This window comes from Tasmannia lanceolata, unplaced genomic scaffold, assembly GCF_043159265.1.
Source record: "Tasmannia lanceolata isolate RefF3 unplaced genomic scaffold, GAP_Taslan_0.1 ptg000011l, whole genome shotgun sequence".
NCBI lineage: Eukaryota > Viridiplantae > Streptophyta > Magnoliopsida > Canellales > Winteraceae > Tasmannia > Tasmannia lanceolata.
Window position 1 is genome coordinate 27,576,765 of NW_027518688.1, and position 20,244 is coordinate 27,597,008.

At 37.4% G+C, this 20,244-nt stretch overlaps 1 protein-coding gene across 1 annotated transcript; it reads left to right on the forward strand.

Moving 5' to 3' along the window:
* The first annotated feature begins 7,455 nt into the window (after positions 1 to 7,455).
* Positions 7,456 to 20,080, forward strand: LOC143886892 (uncharacterized). Its single transcript, XM_077391061.1, has 13 exons — positions 7,456 to 7,776; positions 8,566 to 8,615; positions 9,986 to 10,251; positions 10,338 to 10,412; positions 10,518 to 10,576; positions 10,857 to 10,992; positions 11,852 to 11,948; positions 12,163 to 12,229; positions 12,967 to 13,065; positions 14,698 to 14,787; positions 18,172 to 18,326; positions 18,434 to 18,535; positions 19,667 to 20,080. The coding sequence occupies exons 3-13, from the start codon at positions 10,002 to 10,004 to the stop codon at positions 19,797 to 19,799; spliced, it is 1,263 nt and encodes a 420-aa protein (XP_077247176.1). The 5' UTR covers positions 7,456 to 7,776; positions 8,566 to 8,615; positions 9,986 to 10,001; the 3' UTR covers positions 19,800 to 20,080.
* Positions 20,081 to 20,244: the final 164 nt, after the last annotated feature.

The following is a 20,244-nucleotide window of genomic DNA, read 5'->3' on the forward strand; positions in this document are numbered from 1 at the left end:
CTTTTCATTGGCTGTTACTTACTCGTACGAGCCCCTTAAAATTAGGCACTTCCACCCATATGAGATATGAGGGTGGTCCGGTTCATAACAACAAGAGATAGTAACTCAATGTATAACGTGGCACCACCACAACGGTTTTCGGTCCCTATGAAATCCTTTTCAGGAGCAACGGCCAACCGTCCCTCTCGTGAGTCCTGCCCCGCAAGGAACGTAGAACGAAAAAGAAAAATGAGAAGACGCCACGTGTCTATTAAAAATAACTTTGCTTTTGATTGCCCCTCCTTTCCTCGTCTAGTCTATGATGAGGCCTGATGACGTCAGCGTCTCTAGAAATGCCACGTGGTGTCCTCTATTCCAGGTGTACAGTAGAAGATTCAAGGTCGGTGGGTAGCTAGTCCTCTCCTTATCAACTAGTTCATGTCGTTATTAGGTTGTGGGGTCCCACTCTAACGGCCCCACAACCCCTGCCTCACTAAATTTCTCCCTTGCCCATCCAAGCCACTCTTAAATTTAATGACACGTGTGCATAAACCCAAATCAATCGGCCATATTTACCCTTTTTTTATTTTCAGTACGGGATCCCGTTTTAGAAGTATTTTCCAAATGAAATACTATGAAAACGGAACCCAAAACAATGGAGCGCAGAAATCATTTCCCATGTTTAAATAAGCCTTTCCCAACAGCTTAAGCTACTGGAGTGACTGGTAGTTTCATGGAATGGCCCTGCTGAAATACCTTCTTTGATGGCCCCTAGCAAATCCCATAGTACGCATATTAAAAAACACGGGCTGACACCCCGCCTCACACCGTCACTATACCTTCTCTTTAAACATTTTGGGGCTGTTTGGATATAAGGATTTTAGAATTCGGGATTTTTTCAAAATTGTAGCTAAGAGACAAGAGAAGAAGCAGACAAGCCGTCGTTTCGTACTCGTTTTTTACTTCTCGCCCTTCTTTACGACTGCAAGAGAGTAGCAGATCCTCCCATATTTCCAGGTTTTAGAAATCTCATGATGCAGCAGAGATTTTTAAAACCTGAATTTCCCACTTAAAATCCAAGAAACGCTGTCAGGACAGCATACAACTACTTGATCATGAACCCTCTTTTACACTGTTTTCAAACTAAAAACCTGGATTCTAAAATCCGCGTATCCAAACGGCCCCTCTATGTTTTCTAAAAAATCAACTTAGATCACGGCTATTGATATGATATTGGCACTACCATGTTTTTGTTAATAGGGCCATGGTTTTAAATTTCGGATTTCAGTGGAGACTGACACCGAAATCAATCAAAACCGAAATGGTCATTTATTTCGGCCGAAATTTTGGTTTTCCCGAAATTTGACCCAAAAAAAAAAACTGTTTTTTTAATATTTCACCGAAATTTAATAATGAATAAAATATTGTTTTCGGGTTTTGTACCAGATTTCGACCGAAATGATCGACACCGAAATCAATCAAAACCGAAACAGTCATTTATTTCGGCCGAAATTTTGGTTTTGATTGGCCATGTCCTCAAAATCTTCTTCATAGGATGATCCTGACCCTCAGTTCTGTCGATTTTTAAAAATAGATGACAGTGTACTAATTTCCATAATTTTGTATCATAAAAAGGTAGTTTTTTTCCTAGTCATCTTAAAAGTGTTGACTTTTTATGTGAAAAAAGTCTTTGTAATTCAAATTTATAATTGGGTGTTTTTAGTCATTATATGTATGCTTTTGGACTTCTCATTCAAATTACTTGGGCTTCTCTCCAAAAGAACTAAAGTCATGAGAAAACTTTAATCCTAGATGGGAAGTGTGAGAGGATGAGAGTGGCCATATATATACTTTCACTCTCTTAGCCTTGTGAACAGGGGCGATGCCACATGTAAGGAAAGGGGGACAATTGCCCCCCTTATTTTTTGGGAAAAAAAAATATACCTTTATTTTTTAATATTTTTTTATACTTACCCCTTTTTAAAAAATATGCCCCCCTTTCCAATAATCCCTAAGATAGAAAACAAGTTTAAAATTTTAATGTTACCATTTTTATCTCCCTTCTTTGTGCAAAATTTACTATAATTTTTGCCCCCTTGTGCAAAATTTTAGATAGAAATTTTTTCTATCTTAATTTTAAGATAGATAAAAAATTACTATAATTTTTGCCCCCCTTGTGCAAAATTTCTGGCATCGCCCCTGCTTGTGAATGAGCAAGAGGTCATGGAGATCCTACGCGCACGGATCGCCCACTTGGGTCCGGTGGGCTTTTGATCTTACCACACGCGCGCGCTGCCCGGCCCGGTCACGCTCGTGGCCCAAGGATTTTTTTTTTCTATTATTTATTTTTTCTCTTTTTCTTTTAATGGTTCAAGAGTTTATTTTGTTTTAACTCTTTTTACCATTTGAGATTCCTTAATCGTGGTTTAGTGACCGTTTGAGAAACGTCTCTCACGCACTAAAAGAGTGCGATGTTTCACCCTAACGTGTCGATTGCTTTTCAATAAAATCGGTTTTAGAGAAAACTGAAAGATATCCTTGATGAATTCTTCTTCTTCTCTGGTTTTTTTATCTTTTTCCCCCAAGCTTTCTGATCAAGGCTTTTGGCACATATAAGCGAATTCTTAGGCATCCAGGCTGCGTGAGTGCACACCCTTAGAGCAAGAGTTGTTGTATCCTGGAGGCATACGCCGAGACGCCCATCTGCACCATTGATTCGTCATAGTGGGGGCGATATTTGCCTTAAGGACAGCGAAGATCCTTCGTGCCTCAACTCGATATGTGGTCTAACTATTTCTCTATTTTATTACAATTGATTCTTGCAGAATAATTACTGTTGATTTCTGTCTTCTTAAGTAAAAGGGTTAATTCGTTATAAGGTATTCTCGAATCCTAAATTACAGATTTGCAAATCATTTTCTAACAAAAAGAACAATATTGTAAGAACCGGTTCTGTTGTTTGTTTTTTGTCTTTAAGAAAAGTTCCACTGGAGTGAAAGAGATGCCCACGACTATAATACATAAATGTAACATCAAGGATTAAACTAATTGAAGTTATTAAACATTTTCTTTCCCTAGAGAAAAACTCCTGACGCAGTTCTTTTAGTTTTGAATTCAACACCCACAGTTTTGTAAACATATTTAAAAATTTTAAGCCCTGTTTGTTTTTTATTTTGAGAACTGAATGAGAGTCCAAAACTGATTATTGGACTCAAAATTAAGGGCATGTATTGGCAGCCATGAAAAAATCTAGGAAATATTTGTTTATCTAGTGTAAGAGATGTAGAGACGTGGGAGAGAGAGTGAGATTTGCGGAGCTATGAGTGAGGAAAGCATGGGATACGGTGGAAAACAGGGAAAATAAAAATCTATTTTAAATAGAGAATTTTATTTCTCTGTTTCGAGCCCCATCACATGCTCTCTCTCTATAGCTCTCTTACATTAGATAAACAAATATTCCCTGAATTTTTTTTTATGGTTGCCAGCCAAACTTTGCCTAAACGTAAATTTGAGTCCGATAATCAGTTTTAGACTCACAAAGTCACAATCAGTTCTCAAAATCCAAAACAAATAACGCCAATAGATATCCTATCAATGATTATTAAAATTCGATCATAATAATCAACCTTGGGTCCCACATATCACACATGTATATGTATAATTGAGATCATTGGTTGTGGGCCATCATGAGACAAATGAGATGGTTATGCATGGTTGCATGTGGGCCACCATGTGACTAGGGATGCTTTTAATATGGAAGCTTCAAATGGCTTAGAAGTCACATTTTGATCTAAAAAATATTTAATGACAGAGGCACTGTCCATACTCTCGTTAGCTAATCATCCTTAACAATCTTATTTGAAAATGTTCAATGAATTGTGATACTAGTAAAATAGTTTGAGATTGTGAAGCAAATATGACCTTTTAAAGTTGACGCGAAGAAGCTTCAAATTTGACTCTCTCTTTGTCTTGAACAAAGTAAAAGAAGACAAGATTTTTGTTATCCCCTACACTTTTTCCTCAACTTTAGTGAAAATGAATAAAATAGTATCGGTCTAATAATTAACTTCACCATGGAACAGGAACCTCCCATTATTTTAAAGATAAAGAAAATTACTGGGTTGACTCGGGGAGCATCTCTCGAGTTAACAGGGATGATAAGGTTCATAAAAGGACTCTAGAAAAAAAAAAATTAATTGCATTATTATCTTAACTTATTTTATTTTATACTAGCAAAAAATCCCGTGCGATGCACGGGCTGACAAAGAATTGTACATACCACATCATAGGTTGATCTAAACCGTCCATGTGATGGAACACAACATAAATAGGTTGTGCCCGTAAAATAACTCCATAGGCTGATCCTAGCCCTCCAATCCATAGAGGTTTCGATAATTGTTGTTCCTCTTAAGGTGCCCAGAATTCGTCAATATTTTTACAGGTGTCCTGCATTCGTAATATCAAACTTTCCGTAATTTGACCCGCACATAGTGAATAAGGAAAAGTAGTTCCCGATTCCAACCCGACCCAACCCGATTTGCAATTTCCTCAACCCGACCCAACCTGATTTCCAATTCGGGTTGGATTGGGTCGGGTTGACCCGATTTGATATGGTACCAATTGTTGACCACCTTAACTAAAGGCGGGTTGTTTTGGATTTTTAGAACCAATAGTGAGTCACCAATAATTAGTTTTTAACTCAGAACTGGTTCTCAAAATCCAAACCAAACAGGGACTAACAATTAACAAAGGGAAATGCTATCCGCACTACAATATTTTGATCCTCACTTTATTAAAGTACGGTATGGTCCGCACCATAGGATTATCCAAACCGTCCATTGTGGACTGTGGAGACTATTTCAGTATTGAAAAAGAAAAACACATGTACAAAACTTCTTCAGATGGAACCCAAATTCGGGTTTCGGGTCGGATCGGGTTGCCCGACAGCCCAACCCGACCCAACCTGATTTCCAATTCGGGATGATTTTTCCCAACCCAACCCGATTTGCGAAAAAGCTTAACCCGACCCAACCCACATTCGGGTTGAACCCGACCCGCGTGGGAACATATAAGTAACAACGATGGTTTCAAATTATATATAGTGCTAATGTCCTCACTACCATATTTTATAATGGCACTACTCACCATATTTTGATGACCGCACTCCTCACTTTATTAAAATGCACGGTATGGCCCGTACCATAGGATGATCCAAACCGTCGATTAGATGGGCCACTGCCTACATAGGTTGTGCCCCCAAAAATAATTTTCATAGGTTGATACGAACCCCTCGATCTATAGCGGGTTATATGCTGATCCAAACAAACAATGTGATGGAACACAACATCAATCGGTTGTGCCCGTTAAATCATTTTCATAGGTTGATCTTAGCCCTCCAATCGATATAGGCTGATCCTAGCCCTCCAATTGATAGAGGTTTCCATAATTATTGTTTCTCTTCAAGTGCACGGAATCCGTCAATATTTTACAAACGTGCTGGTAGTTCTTTCGTCATTGTCATATGTCTTTACCTCTTCTTGGTAGTTTTTTTTTCGTAATTGTCATAGACAAATACCCTGGGTCGGTACTTTTCGTATGTAAATTACGATTTTACCCTCAAATAATTTCTCATAGAGAAATATGTTAGATAACAGCAAAAGGGATGTGTAAATCTACCGAAAAAGAAAAGAAATTCCTTTTTTCTCAAGCTATATAGTAGTAGATTTAACCTTTTGTGTTGTTCTCTAACTCTGTTTTTTGAACAAGACTAGTGCGCGAGATCATTTAGTCTTGAATCTTGATTGACAAAAACTATTATTATTCAAAGCACGCTTGGCATATGTGCTTGGTGATCGGGATTGTTGATCTACAGTAATCTTAATATTAAGATAGTGAAACTCATCTACTCTCAACACAGGTACAGTGCCAAATTACTTTACTCTTTTGTTTTTTCTTCTACTCTCAACACAGGTACAGTGCCAAATTACTTTACTCTTTTGTTTTTTTGTTGTATGTATATGTATGCGTGAGTTTAAACCCACATCACCTGTGACGCCTGCTTAACTCATTTTCAACTTGGATGCGATTTGCTAGGGTCCATCGCAAAAGGCATTTCACAGCTGGTCTGTCGCATGTCACATGTCTGATCAGCCACCTCATGAATGAAGACAGCAGCTGTTGTCTCCATTCATGAGGTGGCTAGTCTGACATGGGACAGACCAGCTGCGAAATGCCTTTTGCAATGGACGCTAGCAATTCCCAAAATTGGAAATAGACAGGAGGAGACAATAATGTGACCATTTTACACCTGTAAAAATACTTACTTATTAATATAAGAAGCTACTGATTTGTGCACTACCATGTTTTGATGATGAGCAGAACTCATTTTGTCCTTGTTTTAATTGGCTGCATGAGAGCTTTTGGGGAATTTTATAGCTTTTGACAGGTGATTAAATAATAAAAGATGAGGTGACTTGGGCTTATTATTAAAACATGGTAGTGGCAGTATCAGTAGCCTATATGAATGAATATAAGAATGCTAGATTAGCGTCTTAAAAAACGCAAGGACTGCACATGAACGACCCGTTCTCCATTATCACACATTAAAGGAGTCTAACTAACGAACTCTAAACTGTAGCCTATCTTTGAGAAAAACTACATAACAATTAATTTAAGCTAGGTAAACAAGAAATTAATAAAGTATTTGTATGAATATTTCTCCATTACAGATGTTACATACTATATAGCTTTACTAGCCATAGAAATTTACATCTACATGAACTTCAATCGCTATAAAAAAAAATTATATTATTAAGTCTTTAATAGATAACAAGGCTACTGATATTGGCACTACCATGTTTTCATAATTGCACTCAGCTTCCCTTTTCATTTTTAATTGGCTTCTTCAGTTTTGGGGAACTGTTAATAACCTTTTGGCAGCTGATTAAATAGTAAAAGACAAGATGAATCAGTGCATTTATAAAAACATAGTGGTGCCAATATCAGTTACCAATCGCAATTAGATAAAAATTTAGAGAAAAGGGTTATGTGCTCGAGTGCAGAAAATAAGGGTGGGGCCACATTGTTGGGGTGATCCTAAGCGTTCATTTGAAAGGCTCCATCATGAATGGAGGGTGCGTACCAAAAATCAGCTGCATTGGATCATCATAAGATGTCCATTTGTGAGGGTGAAAATGGACAGATACTACTGCCCATTTTTCCACCCTACAAATTGACCCCGTAAAATGATCCAATGGAGCTGATTTTTGGAGGGACCTTTTCCTTCCAAATGAATGCTTTGGATCCCCGACAATGTTTGGCCACCCCTGTTTTTACCCTTTAATCAAAAATTAAAGGAGATCTAGTAAGACCCACAGATATAGGGATGGGGTGTCTATTTTACGTCTGTCACACAAGCCAGCAAGAAAACATGAAGAGGTAAAAAATGAAGGCATATAAATAGAGGGCACATATAAATAGGACCACGCCCCTTTCCAATTTTGTGTAGGATACGCTTCTTGGGATCTAAATCTGAGGAGGCAGGCACCCACCTCAAAAATCCTTCTTTTAAAAATATCAATTCAGGCGCCATTCGGACGCTATGCTAGCGGAGAAAATTTTCCAATTCTCTCTTTTATTAGATTCCAACTCTTGAAATTCTCTGCTCCTCTTCTCCGTTTCACGCCTCCCGACCAGTATCTGCTCCACTCTTTCTCTTTCTAGGGCTTCGAACCAGTGTTACTTCCAAGCTGAAAGGAAGATTTTTATTAATTTTTCTGATTCTAGACGGTTCTAGAGGTATGATTTCAATACCGAATTCTTCCTTTATCGGATCTCGATTTTTATTTTGCACTTCACACATCTTCTTTGATGTTTATTTTTAATTCTTCAGATTTTCTGGTTTTGCTTGTTTAATTATAGTTGTTTTAGATGTTTTCTTGTAGATTCTTCTTTTGGTTTAATTATGTCTGTTGATCTGTTCTACTCACTCCAATCATCGAAAAATTCTTCTTCTTCTTCTTTTTCTTGCTTAATTCAAACACTTTATTATTAATCGATTGTACTCACTCCAAGCATAAAAAAAAATCAAATTTTTCCTTGCTTAATTCGAACAGTTTGATCTTCTTTCTGTTTACTTTAACAACTCTACCTCACCTGACTCAAAATTCGTCCGATCTATGAATTCGGAAACCTACATATATCTACTTTTACTCCTTCTTTTTTTTCTTGCTTGTTTCAAGTCGTTTGGAGATCCTTTACTCGCATTTCTTTTAGATTGATGATTTTTTACTGTTATGAATGTGTCTGATGTGATCAATTTGCTTTCGGTTTCTCCTTTTTGCTTGAACTCTCTTTACTTTCACGTTTTCTCCGGAATTTTGAGTTTTATTTTGAGACATTGTCTTCTTTACCCTTTATATTGAGGTCAATTTGCGAGGTTGGTTTTACTTGCGTTTTGAATTTTATTGCCACAAGTCAAAGGAACCGGACTTTGGGGTTAAAAGTTGAAAAAAATATTGCTTTTGCGTGATTTTCTTCCCCTTTCCCTCTCTTTTTCATGTGCTGACCCGTGAAGTGTTTCTACAGAGATCAAAAGAAGCTTTGACGTATCGATTGAGCTTTCAGTAGGCGAAAAGGTGAGCAAAAATTATTTCCGGTGCATTTCTTTATTGATGTCTTGTCTCATTAGTTAAATTTGGGTCACGAGCAAAAATAACAACAAAGAAAGAAAGTGAAATGAATAAATAAACTCGTGAATTTGACTACTTTTCGGCAATTTTTGAAATCAAATATCACTCACATGTAGCCTCTGCACTCTTGGTTGGCATCTGATAGTTCCTTTCTATGATTTAGAGTGTTTTATTGTATGATGGGTGCCACCTATGCTCAGTGTCTTGCATTTTTAGGAGGAGAATTCTGGGCAGCAAAAAATAAGAACAGGGGGAAGAGGAAAACACTTATATGGGCCGCGTGATTTGCAAAATTTCTGTCCTTTTTTACCATGGCTAGAAACAGACCCTTGTATATTAGTTGTGAACTGCTCTGTTTGCATTTACGTGATCCCTATCTTATGTGTCATTTCTTCATGATGTCTTGTTTCATTTGGAGTAGGATTTCACACACGCAAAAGGAAAAAAAATAGAAAAGAGGAAACAACAAGGAAAGAACTAATATGCGTATGTGAATTTTGACTATGTATGTCTCAGAAAATCTAAAGAACTAATATGTGCATGTGAATTTTGACTATGTATGTCTCAAAAAACCTTAGGTAACAGCCTTCGAAATATTATATGCAAGTCACCAGCTCTGTTGATTGGCATTTGGTTAAATGATCCTCTCATGAGTTGTCGACTATCAAAGATTTCTATGTTATGTGTTATCTCTGCTTTGTCACTTGTTTCTTTAAAAGTAGAATTTCAGTTATTCCAATAAGATAGAAGAAAAAGAAGTGAAAAGAATAATATTTTTTATTGAAAAGAATAATATGGCCTTGAGAATTTTGAGTGTTTATGTGAATTTTGGTTGGAAATTAATTAATCCTCTATATGATTTGTTGGTCTGGAGTTATATATCATATGTATTGTGTCTGCTTCTGGAAGCTTCCCACAGGCTCTATTTGGATGCCTAAGCATTCTTTGGGCAAGTAAAGTCCATGGAGGTGGGCAGGATTTTGGATGCAATTAAACCCCTGTTAAAGCCATATGCTTTATTCTATTTGGATTCGAGTTAACAGAGAGAGAGAGAGATTCATGCAATTAGCATCCAAACAGAGCCTTAGTTTTAAGTAATGATATGAATTCCCTCAAAGATTTTTTATTCCAAATTTTGGTGATCTACTCTTAAGTTACTGTGTTGTTATGCATTTTTTCTTCATTCTGCTGTTAATTAGCCAGGTTGAATAAAAAGTTCAAATGTTGCTACTTTTTCCACTCACTTTGGTGTGTTTGGATATATTAGAGAAGAATGCCAACTTCACGACATTTTCCACTCTTTTATATGATTGCAGAAATAGGTCCTAGAATATGGGATGCCTGGTATCAACCCAAAAAGATAGTGGCGGAATAAGAAGAAGGCCGGGAAATGTGGGGGAGATGGCCGTATTTGTTCCTGGCTTACGCATCCCTAAAACATTGGACTTTTCTCAGCCCCTCAGTGACTTGTCCAAGAGTTTGGCAGAACGTCTCTCTGCGCTTAGAACTCGAATAGTTGTCATGGCTAGCCAAGAAGCTCCTACAGCCACAAAGCCAAGGAGAAAAACAGCTACTCAACATGGTTTGTTGAATGATAACAACCCCTAAGGTCATTGCAGTTGGACTAAATATAATGCTGATAAAGTCAAATGGATTTTATGTTTGCAGGAGGTTCAACGTTGGCTGATCTTCAGCAGGCTCTTGAAGATTACTTGCCAGTTTTATTAGGATTAGTAAAACATGGTAGCTTGAGCCCAGCCCTTCACCTTAAACTTCAATCACTTATTGCGCAATGACATATCTATTCGTTTATGTTTATTCTTTGACATCTGCCTGACTGATGTACAGGAAGCCATCTAAACAACATGGTACAGTTTGTATGGGTTAATCAGGAGGATGATGCAGAGGTGGGTATCTGTGCGTGTGCGCGCGCGCGTGCGTGTGTGTCTATGTGTGTGTGTGTGTGTGTGTGTGTGTGTGTGTGTGTGTGTGTGTGTATGTATATATATATATATATATATATATATATATATATATATATATATATATATAGAGAGAGAGAGAGAGAGAGAGAGAGAGAGAGAGAGAGAGAAAGAGAGAGAGTTTCTTTAATGCTTGAAAATTTACTCATTTTCCCATCTCTCTTTATTCCTTCAGTTAGAAGTAATACTGCTTGTTATTTTCCAGGAAACAGCCATGTCAAATGCTTGGTATGAGGTACTGTCAGTTCTACACTTGATGGCTATGCTATCCTTATCACAGGCCAATTTATTGCTTCGTCCTAAAACATCTACAGATGGTTATCAGCCAAAAGTATCCGAAGGTGGGTATTTGGAGTTGGACCTTGTGCTGCAAATGTTCCTTTTGTAATATCTATGTTTGTTTATATTTAAGTGAGGCAGGACATTTTATGCCCCTGTTCTCTGTAATACCTATGTTCAAAATCACCCTCGTGAACTCAAACACCATCTTCTCACTGAAAACCTGATAGTGACTCGGCTACAATCTTCAATCAATCCATATCATTAAATAATTTAAATGTTTACAGGAAGTCAGGAACAAGCACACACAAACTATACTGTTTCATTACTTAGTTCGCCCCTGAAAAGTGTTTGGCTGTTCTTTCAAACTCTTGTGGTATGCTATACTTGGCAATTTTGTAAAGTAATTTATTTCGATGTGTGATGGCTGTTAAATGTGGAGTTTGATACACTAAGATTTTAGGTGGTATCTCAATGTCATTGCAGCCTCTTAAGAATTTCAAGAAAAATCTGACAAAATAATAGGCTGGCTTATGTACTTATAAAATATTTAATGCACGGAACTTTTGCAAATTAACTAGTGGAGAGTTTGGAAATTGTAAAACTTTTGTTTGGGAAGTTCAATCTGTATTTGGTGTTGATAAAATGTGTTTCACTGTAGTTTTCATTGTCATTTCTATAGTTTTTTTTTTTTTTTTGTACATAAAACTAACTTATTAGCTTGATCCTTTTTTATCAATCACGAGTGGAAATTCTATGTTCTCGTCCCACCTGCAGAGGTGTAATTGTTTCTGGCATTAACTGTTCCTGCTAATTATGATATGGAGGGCTTATAATCTACCCTTTATCTGTTCTTTTTCTTTCACAATTTTTGTTTACATCCAATGCACATTCTCATTTTCCTCTGTTGTTTTGCATCAGAGAGCAGAAAGACTTCGGTTGATATTTTCCTAAAGGCAGCAGGATATTTGGATTGTGCTATTCGACATGTTCTCCCTCAGATACCGCCAGAACTTAGGTTTATGGCTTACCATTCTTGTTTGTGTACCAACCTTTAGTTTTTATGTGCCTGACTTCTGAATTTTGATGAAATACTTTATTTGAACAAAATGAAAAACTGATCGAACTGCATGTTGATGTTAAAGTATGTTTAGAGTTTAGGATTATTATTGCAATCATGTTCGTGAAGCATTGCAAATATCTTCACTGCTATGACCATTCTGTAACTGTAGGAGAGATCTTCCAGTGGACCTATCAGAAGGAATGATGCGAGCTCTTTCTCTCCAAGCACTAGGACAGGTGAGTTCTAATTTCCCGTCATCCGTTGATACTGTAACAATCTAGCTGGAGTTCTCCTTTTCAGTGCTATCCTGCAGGAAACATTTGCATTCTTCATCCTCTCATTGGAGTTTATGAATGCCTGGTTCCTGGTTTAGTGCTTATCCACTGTAACGGTTGTGTTTGATTTCACTAATACTCTTTTTGGGTGGATTTTAATGCTTTTGTGTTTTGTCAATACCAGGTATTCATTTGAGTGTATATATTTTATTCTAATATTGGCGTATTAAGAAAAACTTTTTTTTGAATGATAATATTAAGAAAAACTTCTGTGACCGAGATTCTGAATTTTCAGTGAATAGATGATGCATTTAAAATAAAAAATTGACACGTCTGATGGTTCATAGTCGTGTACTACTACTGGAGTATATAAAGAAGTGTGCAGGGATACCGGTTCAAACTTTAGCTTCTAGTAAATGAATATATGCCTTGGTTTACTTATTCTGAAATGTTTATGTTATGAATTTTAGTTTCATAAAATCTTGTATTAATATATAGAATGATTAGAATCTATTTCATTCTTGAAGTCCAATTTTCATTGGGGTGCATGTTGAATCTTTCTTGCTTCTTCTAAAACCAGATAAATTGTTAGACTTTGTTATAGAAACAGATAAATTACTCTCTCTCTCTCTCTCTCTCTCTCTCTCTCTCTCTCTCTCTCTGATCTTTTGATATTTTCCTTTTCATTACTGATTTAGGGTGTTGATATTCAACTTGGAATGGCAATTGATAGTACTAAGGCCACCTTGGCAGTGAAACGAAGGCTTGCATGTGAGATGGTAAAGTACTGGCATCAGGTATTGACACATTCTTTATTTATCATCATCAAGTGCATCATGCCAATAATGTGGGGCTTTTACACCTTTATGCTGATGATTCTCTTGTCGGTTATACCATATATGAGATAACTTGTTCTTCTGACTTGTTTGTTAGTTGTACAGTTATTTATTGTGTTGAAGGTACCTAACCAATCATATCAGCCTCCCAGCTTGTACATAGTCTTGATTTGTGTTAGTTGCATGGCTTTAATCCCACATTTTCTATGTAGTTTTGTGCCAGAGGTTTCTTCTACTTGAATTTTTGGAATTTTTACAATCATCTTCTTCTCAAGAATGAACTACCAGCCATGTGTGGTACTGTGGATTTCCAAAACATTTCCCTCTCAATTTTTTCTTTTGTCATGCATAACCTTGTGTGTGTTTAATTTATATCTACCTTTTCCTTAATTTGCTGTTTTTTCTCTTCTTTTTTTTCTTTAATTTGTTGCTTTTTGTCTTGTTCTCATTTATGCGTGGCTTCATTTATTTGAGTGTTTTCTCTACATGGAATAAAAGCAAGCTTTCATCCTAAAATTTGATTTCTGTAAATTGTATTGTGGATGTTTCTGTTATCTAAGTGTTGTCTTTCCATGGGAAGCTTGCCTTTGTTTTTTTGATCGGTAAGCTGGGATCAAACCTGAGACCTCAAGGTTGAGAAACAAAGCCTCAACCGTTTGAGCTACAGGCCCAACCCCTCCATAGGAAGCTTTGCTTGCCCAACTCTTTCCTGGAAGTTTTGTTAACTTCAAGCACTAGTTATACACTTATTCTAGTGCCTGATTTCATTTCCACGCACCAATATCGCTGGAATTCCTCAGCTCGTGTTCTTGTCACCTACCTTGTTGTCGCCACTTATTTCCCTGACCCTGCGAAAACTGTTCAACTGCACCGTCTTCAGTAGTTCAGTGTAGTGCATCATGTCTCTGTTTTTGTAACCTCTCTCCATAACTACACAATTGCAAGTCCAGAAAGATTTTTTAAGGCTTTGCAAGATGAGTTGGAAGCCAGGAGAGAAGTAATATCCTTCCTTTATTCATTTGAAACATCCAATCTTGTGAATCTTTTGGCGAGGAAAAAATTTCTAATATTTTTCTGCATAAAATTTTAATAATTTAGAACAACAATATCAATGCTGAGATTTATCCGCTATCTTGACTAGATCGGGCAGGAGCCCATCCGGTTGGATGCCTCCAGGGATTTTTTGGTCTTTTTAGAAGATTCGGCATTTTAGAAAGGGTTTTCTCAGGAATTTTCTTGTCCTTTCTTCGGAAAACATTTTCTTGGGTTGTCTTCTAGAGTTTTTAGGTCATTATTTTTTAGAAGAACGGACTTGCTCATCATCAGAGTGTTAGACTGTGTTCATTCGCATCCCATGCAAAATGAGGTGTTAACAAGTTTTATCTGTCCCTCCAGTTACTTTTAGTTCATTCACACGCTCATTGTATTGGTTCCTTTATCATCAGTTATGTTACAACTTACAAGTTTGATATGTATTGCTTAATTATAATCATTTGCAATTTCTTTTGGATGGCATGCCTATAAATGTGGAGAAACCAATGTGGTGCTGCACGATTTTTTTTCTGTTATGCTAAGTAATGCTATTTTCCTCAGGCTGAAGAGAACATTATGCACCTTCCATTAACGAATGGTTGGGGGGGAAAGCATCAACTCTTTGTTAAGTGGAAATATCTTGAAGCAAAGGTATTTTTATTGGTATCTAGTCTTCTCTTCTCATCTATTCTATCATATACCATTCTAGTTATTCATCAGGTTCTTTTACACTCATTCATATTCTTTTTTTCTCCTGATTTCCGGGCCATTACTTATTTTGCAATCTTGAATGCTTGTGATTGTTGAAGATTTTATGCCGTTTTTGTTCTATTTGGAAGTTAGAACTTTAGTTGAATCATGTTTTCTATAGCCAATTTAATATTGTGAAAGCACCAATAATACAGTATTATACACGTAGAGACAGGCTGGATTTAAAACTTTAATTTCAGGAGTAAACATGATACTACATCCTTGCACATTGCCTATTATCCCTACCTCCTCAATGATCAAATGCTTTAAAAAGAAAATGTGTGGCATGATTATGATTATCATATCTTTCCTTATATGTTATATATTAGAAGTGGTTATCACATTCAAGCATCACAAAAAATACTACTGAAGTGGTGATAAACAGCAGCATAATTTTCGGTAAGCACGATCTGGATTTACCACCCCTTATATTATAGAATCTAGGAGTGAGGTGGTAAGGGAGGAAATGTTGGATTCAATATCCAAGGACTTAAAGGCATTTTCATCAATGTGTTATTGAGGCACAAGGGAAATATAGCTTTCACCATTTTCCATCTAAGGGAAATTCTGAGTTTCTTGATCCCCAAAGGATTTTTACTAATTATCTGCAAGCAGCTTCCAAACTCATAATTCAAAAGAGCATTACTTATTTGCTTCTATAGGGGTAGCCCTTTGATTTGGAAATAAATAGGGGGGTGTTTTTGGTTTGGCATGGAGGTAATGTCCAAAAGATCTCGTACATAACCTTTACGTTGAAAAAGATACTATAGATCACTTTCACATTATACTATGTCTTCACATCATTTATGGAGCGGGACAGATTGAAACAGGAAGCTAAGGAGCCAAGCATTGCACTAGAGACAAATGTCCACCTATGGGTTCCTCTAAAATTGTTGTGCCTTTTTTTTTTTTTGACACCAACAACATGACAAGCCCCTTTTAGGAGAACACTGATGGCTTTGAACATTGATGGCATTAGTGTTTGGGTGTTTTCTCTTGAGCCTTATGAGACGAAATTCTTGCATATGGTTTTTAAAGGAGGCCCCTTTTTTTTTTGATGACGTAGGGTGTCCCCACCCCGCTCCTCCAACCTTCTGTGGATCCCCCCCTTGGTATACCTATGTAGTAAACCAAAAAAAAAAAAAGATTTAGCTTCCTAAGGAGAGCCTGTCATGGGATGACAATTGGTCTCCCTTGCTTTCATTTATAGGCCTAAAGTGGGATCCACAGAAGCTTGGAGGAGCGGAGAGCACTCAAGAAATCTAGAGAGGTGTCCTAGAGTGCAAGAATGTAGATATTTCTAGAGATATGTAGGAGCTTTATAGTATTCTTGAGGTTCCTTTTTGGAGATGTATATGGAGAATTCTAGAGAGTATAAAAGTTTCTAGCGTGATCCTGGACCATTAGATGACTGCCATATGACATGATCATGGCCATTGGAGCAGGAAAAAGGGACCCTATATGTAGGGGTGAGCTCCTCGTTTGCAAATCACCTCTAAAAACTTGTAAAAGTTCTTTACTAGAGACCAATAAAAATCCTTCCATTCACACGTGTGTTTCTTCTTCTTCTTTTTTTAACTCTTTCTTCTTTCCTTACGCGAGCCAGGATCAACGAAAAGAGAGTTAGTCTACTAGTGAGAGCAAAGAGGAGGAACTATGGGTCTTTCCTATGACTCATCAAAGCAATCAAGGGCCAAGCAATGATTACTAAAACCTTAAAGAGAGATTTGATGTACATGGATGTGTGCATCAACGAAAAGGCCACAAGGACCTTGGTGGATACAGGCGCAACTCGCAACTTCATGTTGCAGGAAGAGGCCAAGTGATTAGGCTGACAACTTAGCAAAAGAATATTCATCCGTAAAGGTCGTAAACTCGAAGACCTACCGCATCAATGCACGATAGCCAAAGTCATGGATTTCAAGATCTGTGGGTGGAGAGGGGTGTGTCGACCTGTCAGCATTTACAGTGATGACTTCCACAAATCTTCGGCATGGAGTTCCTATGCACGCGCGAAGGTAATACCAGTGTCCCATCTTGGAGTTGTATTATGGACTCGTGCATGGTCCTCATTGTACAAATGGAGGAGGGTAACGTTGGGAGTGTCTCAAATGTACAATTGATTAGTGGCCCTACGAAGGAATGAGCGAGTTGGGTTACAAGGATTGGCTACTAGAATTTTTCATGGGATGATAGGTGCTCTCCCTTAATCCCATTTTATAGGCCTAAAGGAGGCTCAATACAAGCCTGCAGTAGATAATATTTCATAAGTCTAAAGGAGTGAAGACTCATGGAAGGCTTGGAAGTACGTAGATATTTGAAGGGATGTGTAGGATTTCTAGAGTATTCTTAAGATTTCTTTGTGCATGTATGGAGAATTCTTGCGAGTCTAGAAGTTTCTTAGGTGGTCTTCGACCATTACATGATTGTCATGTCTATTTTTTTACAGCTTATTTTTTTATTTGGGCATGTACAACTTGTTGGACATAACAACTTGATTTCCATATGGCATGATCAGGAGCACTGGTGTAGGAGGGAGCCTAGCTCCTCATTTGCATTTCACCTTTGAAACCTTAGAAATTGTAAGCATTCTTACTTGAGAGCGGTACAAGGCCTTCCATTCACTCTTATGTGCTTCCTTAATCTTTTTTGGCCTTGGTCTAGGATGGGTCACTTGGGTTAGTCTGACTCGAGGCTAATGTTAGGGCATTGCATGAGCATCACACGAGTGCAAGGCCAAGGATTAGCAGGACCGTGACAACTTGGTCATAAATACTTATATATAGCCTTATTAAACTCTTCAGGCTAACTGCTTAATAGAAGGTTTTGAAACCAAGTACTTCCTCGCGGGAAAGATTTGTATAGGTAATTATTGACACTATTTGTTCATAACTTCATAAAAGTAATTCTATAATGTTCTCTTTATTTGTGTACATGTTGGGTTGAACCCTCTTTGTCATTTACTTAATGTGGTTGGTCTTATGGTTTCTAAGTTGACTTATTTGACGTAAAAACTTGTTACAAAAAGAATCTTCCCATTTGATTGTAGAAAAAGGCAGGCTTTTATGGAAATGGAGTTTGGACTTGGTACTTGGAGCTTGAACAAACTAGTAACTTGAGCAAACTAGTGAACATCTGTGTTTCCAAATTGGTCAAAGTGTGCTCATCGCTTCAGATGTATATAAACATAAGTAGATCATTAGAAAAAAGGAAACTGGACCTCCTTTCTCTGGTGTATTTGCGAATCTGAATTACATATGACGTATTTACGAATATTTTTTCCAGGCTGCTGCATATTATTATCATGGGTTAATCCTCGATGAAGGGAACACGGAGAAATCTCATGGGATGGCTGTAGCTGCTCTGCAAGCAGCAGAGGAGTTCCTCAAAGAAAGTAAAAAATCATGTGAAGCCTTCAACGCAGCCCCTCCAACCTCAAGGTTAGTGAGACAACTATTTTGGAAATCATTGTAAACTGCCAAAATTACAATTCACAGAGAATCATCTACACATAACTCACATCCTTTAACTACCAATGTTTTTTTAGGAATCCTCCTCTGTGGGGTACTATGAAATATCTCTCTGAGAAGATCCCAAGAGACGCATTAAGCAAGGTGCGCATCAACCGGGATCTATACAATCATGAAAAGTAAGTAAATTTTAATTTGAATTGTGATCGCCAATGCATGTATCTGATTTTCCCTCTTTTGATTCAATGCTTCCATGGCTTGTATAAGCATATAGTTCCATTTCACTTGGCCCATGTTACTTGTGTAACAAATACACGTGGTTTTCTTAATTTCCCTCCGTTTCATGTGGTAGACATCTCCGCTATTCAAAACTACCCAAATTACCAGGATATGAAAATACTATGACATATTTTTTATGCTAATAATGTAAAATAAGGGATTATTCTGAACATATATAGAAAGAGTCAAAAGACCATTCATATTAGAAAAACTGATCTTGTTTTGATCCTTTCACAGATGAAAATATTTGTTTGATCCTTTCACCCCTCTGGTTAATTTCTGTTCATATATAGTTTCAACAGCAACATTTTATTCCATGCCAAAAAAGCGAAAAATGGAGGAACTATTTTGGTGGAGAACCCTTCCACATGCATTTCTGCTTAAATTAGCCTTCTCTCTGAAAATTAATTTGGTCACCTTTCTCTTTCCATCTTTAATTAATTATATCTTTGCAAATTTAGTTACCGTGTTATTCTGTTATTCTAGAGAAAAACCTGGAGTTTTAAACTTTTATTCGTTTTTTATGACATAGGGTATTCCCACCCAATTTTAGGGCGGGACTAGTCCCTATGGATGCGTGCAATCACCCGTAAACGACACGCATCGGTATAACTGCAGGGGGATTTGAACCCCCTTGTCACTGGGGAGCATACCCATGACTTTAAGCCAAAGAGCCACACCCGTCAAGGTTTTTTTTTTAAATTATTTGTGGAAACTCCCCTGCATGTGAACTGCATATATGTAATAGCAACGGGCATACATGATACATGTAAGTGCATGCATGCTTGTGCACACTATACATACGTTCATTCAGAGACAATGCAAAACTAGAGGCGCGTTCTTAGATTGACCTCCACATATATAAACTAAGTCACACATCAGCCACAAATTCATGCATACAGATATAGATGTGCACACAAATATATACATATATACATAAATTCATACACATATAGATATCAGATGATATCTATATGAAATGGGGAGTGGTGGTTCGAGCTACTGATGTGGATGATGTGCCACGCTTGCAGGATCATTGAGACAGCGCCGGCCCTGCCGGATTTTGCTTTGGCTCTGAAACCCGACGAGTATCAGCTTCCCCAGGTGGATCCCTCATGGAACGAGGAAGATAACCAATCCAAAAGTCTGTCTGAGCGAAGCTAAGAGAACCTTTCATCATCGGGGAGAATCCAATCAGCAAAACTCGTAGCAAGTCCTCTGTTGCCACATGTGCATTAGATCCATGTCACGGGTGCACTCTTTTTTATTATTTTTTTCCTTTATCTCCTTTTGTTTCCTTCCCTTTTCTCATAATAGAGATAGCTTGCATGAGGTGGGAGAGCTTTGTGTACGAGTGAGTCCCTCTTGTTCTTGTGTAGAATGTACATCTTATAAGAAAAAAATAATAATTCTCATTTAACTAATGTGGAAATAAAATTCATTGATCTTTGGTGCATAAAAATGGCACGCACTAAACACCAGAGCAAGCAGAGCTAACTCCCTTAAATATGATTATGGATGTTCAACACCAGCGCTTTAACATTGCTTTCCCAGACATTTCCTTATTGGCCTTGGACAGAGAGGCTAAAGTTTGCGATTACTTGGAAAC

What these genes read in the sequence shown, in the direction of transcription:
- LOC143886892 (XM_077391061.1), top strand. Translation starts at nt 10,002, where the DNA reads ATGGGATGCCTGGTATCAACCCAAAAAGATAGTGGCGGAATAAGAAGA. An exon ending in AAAAACAGCTACTCAACATG is followed by an intron (nt 10,252 to 10,337) that starts GTTTGTTGAATG and finishes TTATGTTTGCAG; the next exon opens with GAGGTTCAACGTTGGCTGAT. An exon ending in ATTAGGATTAGTAAAACATG is followed by an intron (nt 10,413 to 10,517) that starts GTAGCTTGAGCC and finishes ACTGATGTACAG; the next exon opens with GAAGCCATCTAAACAACATG.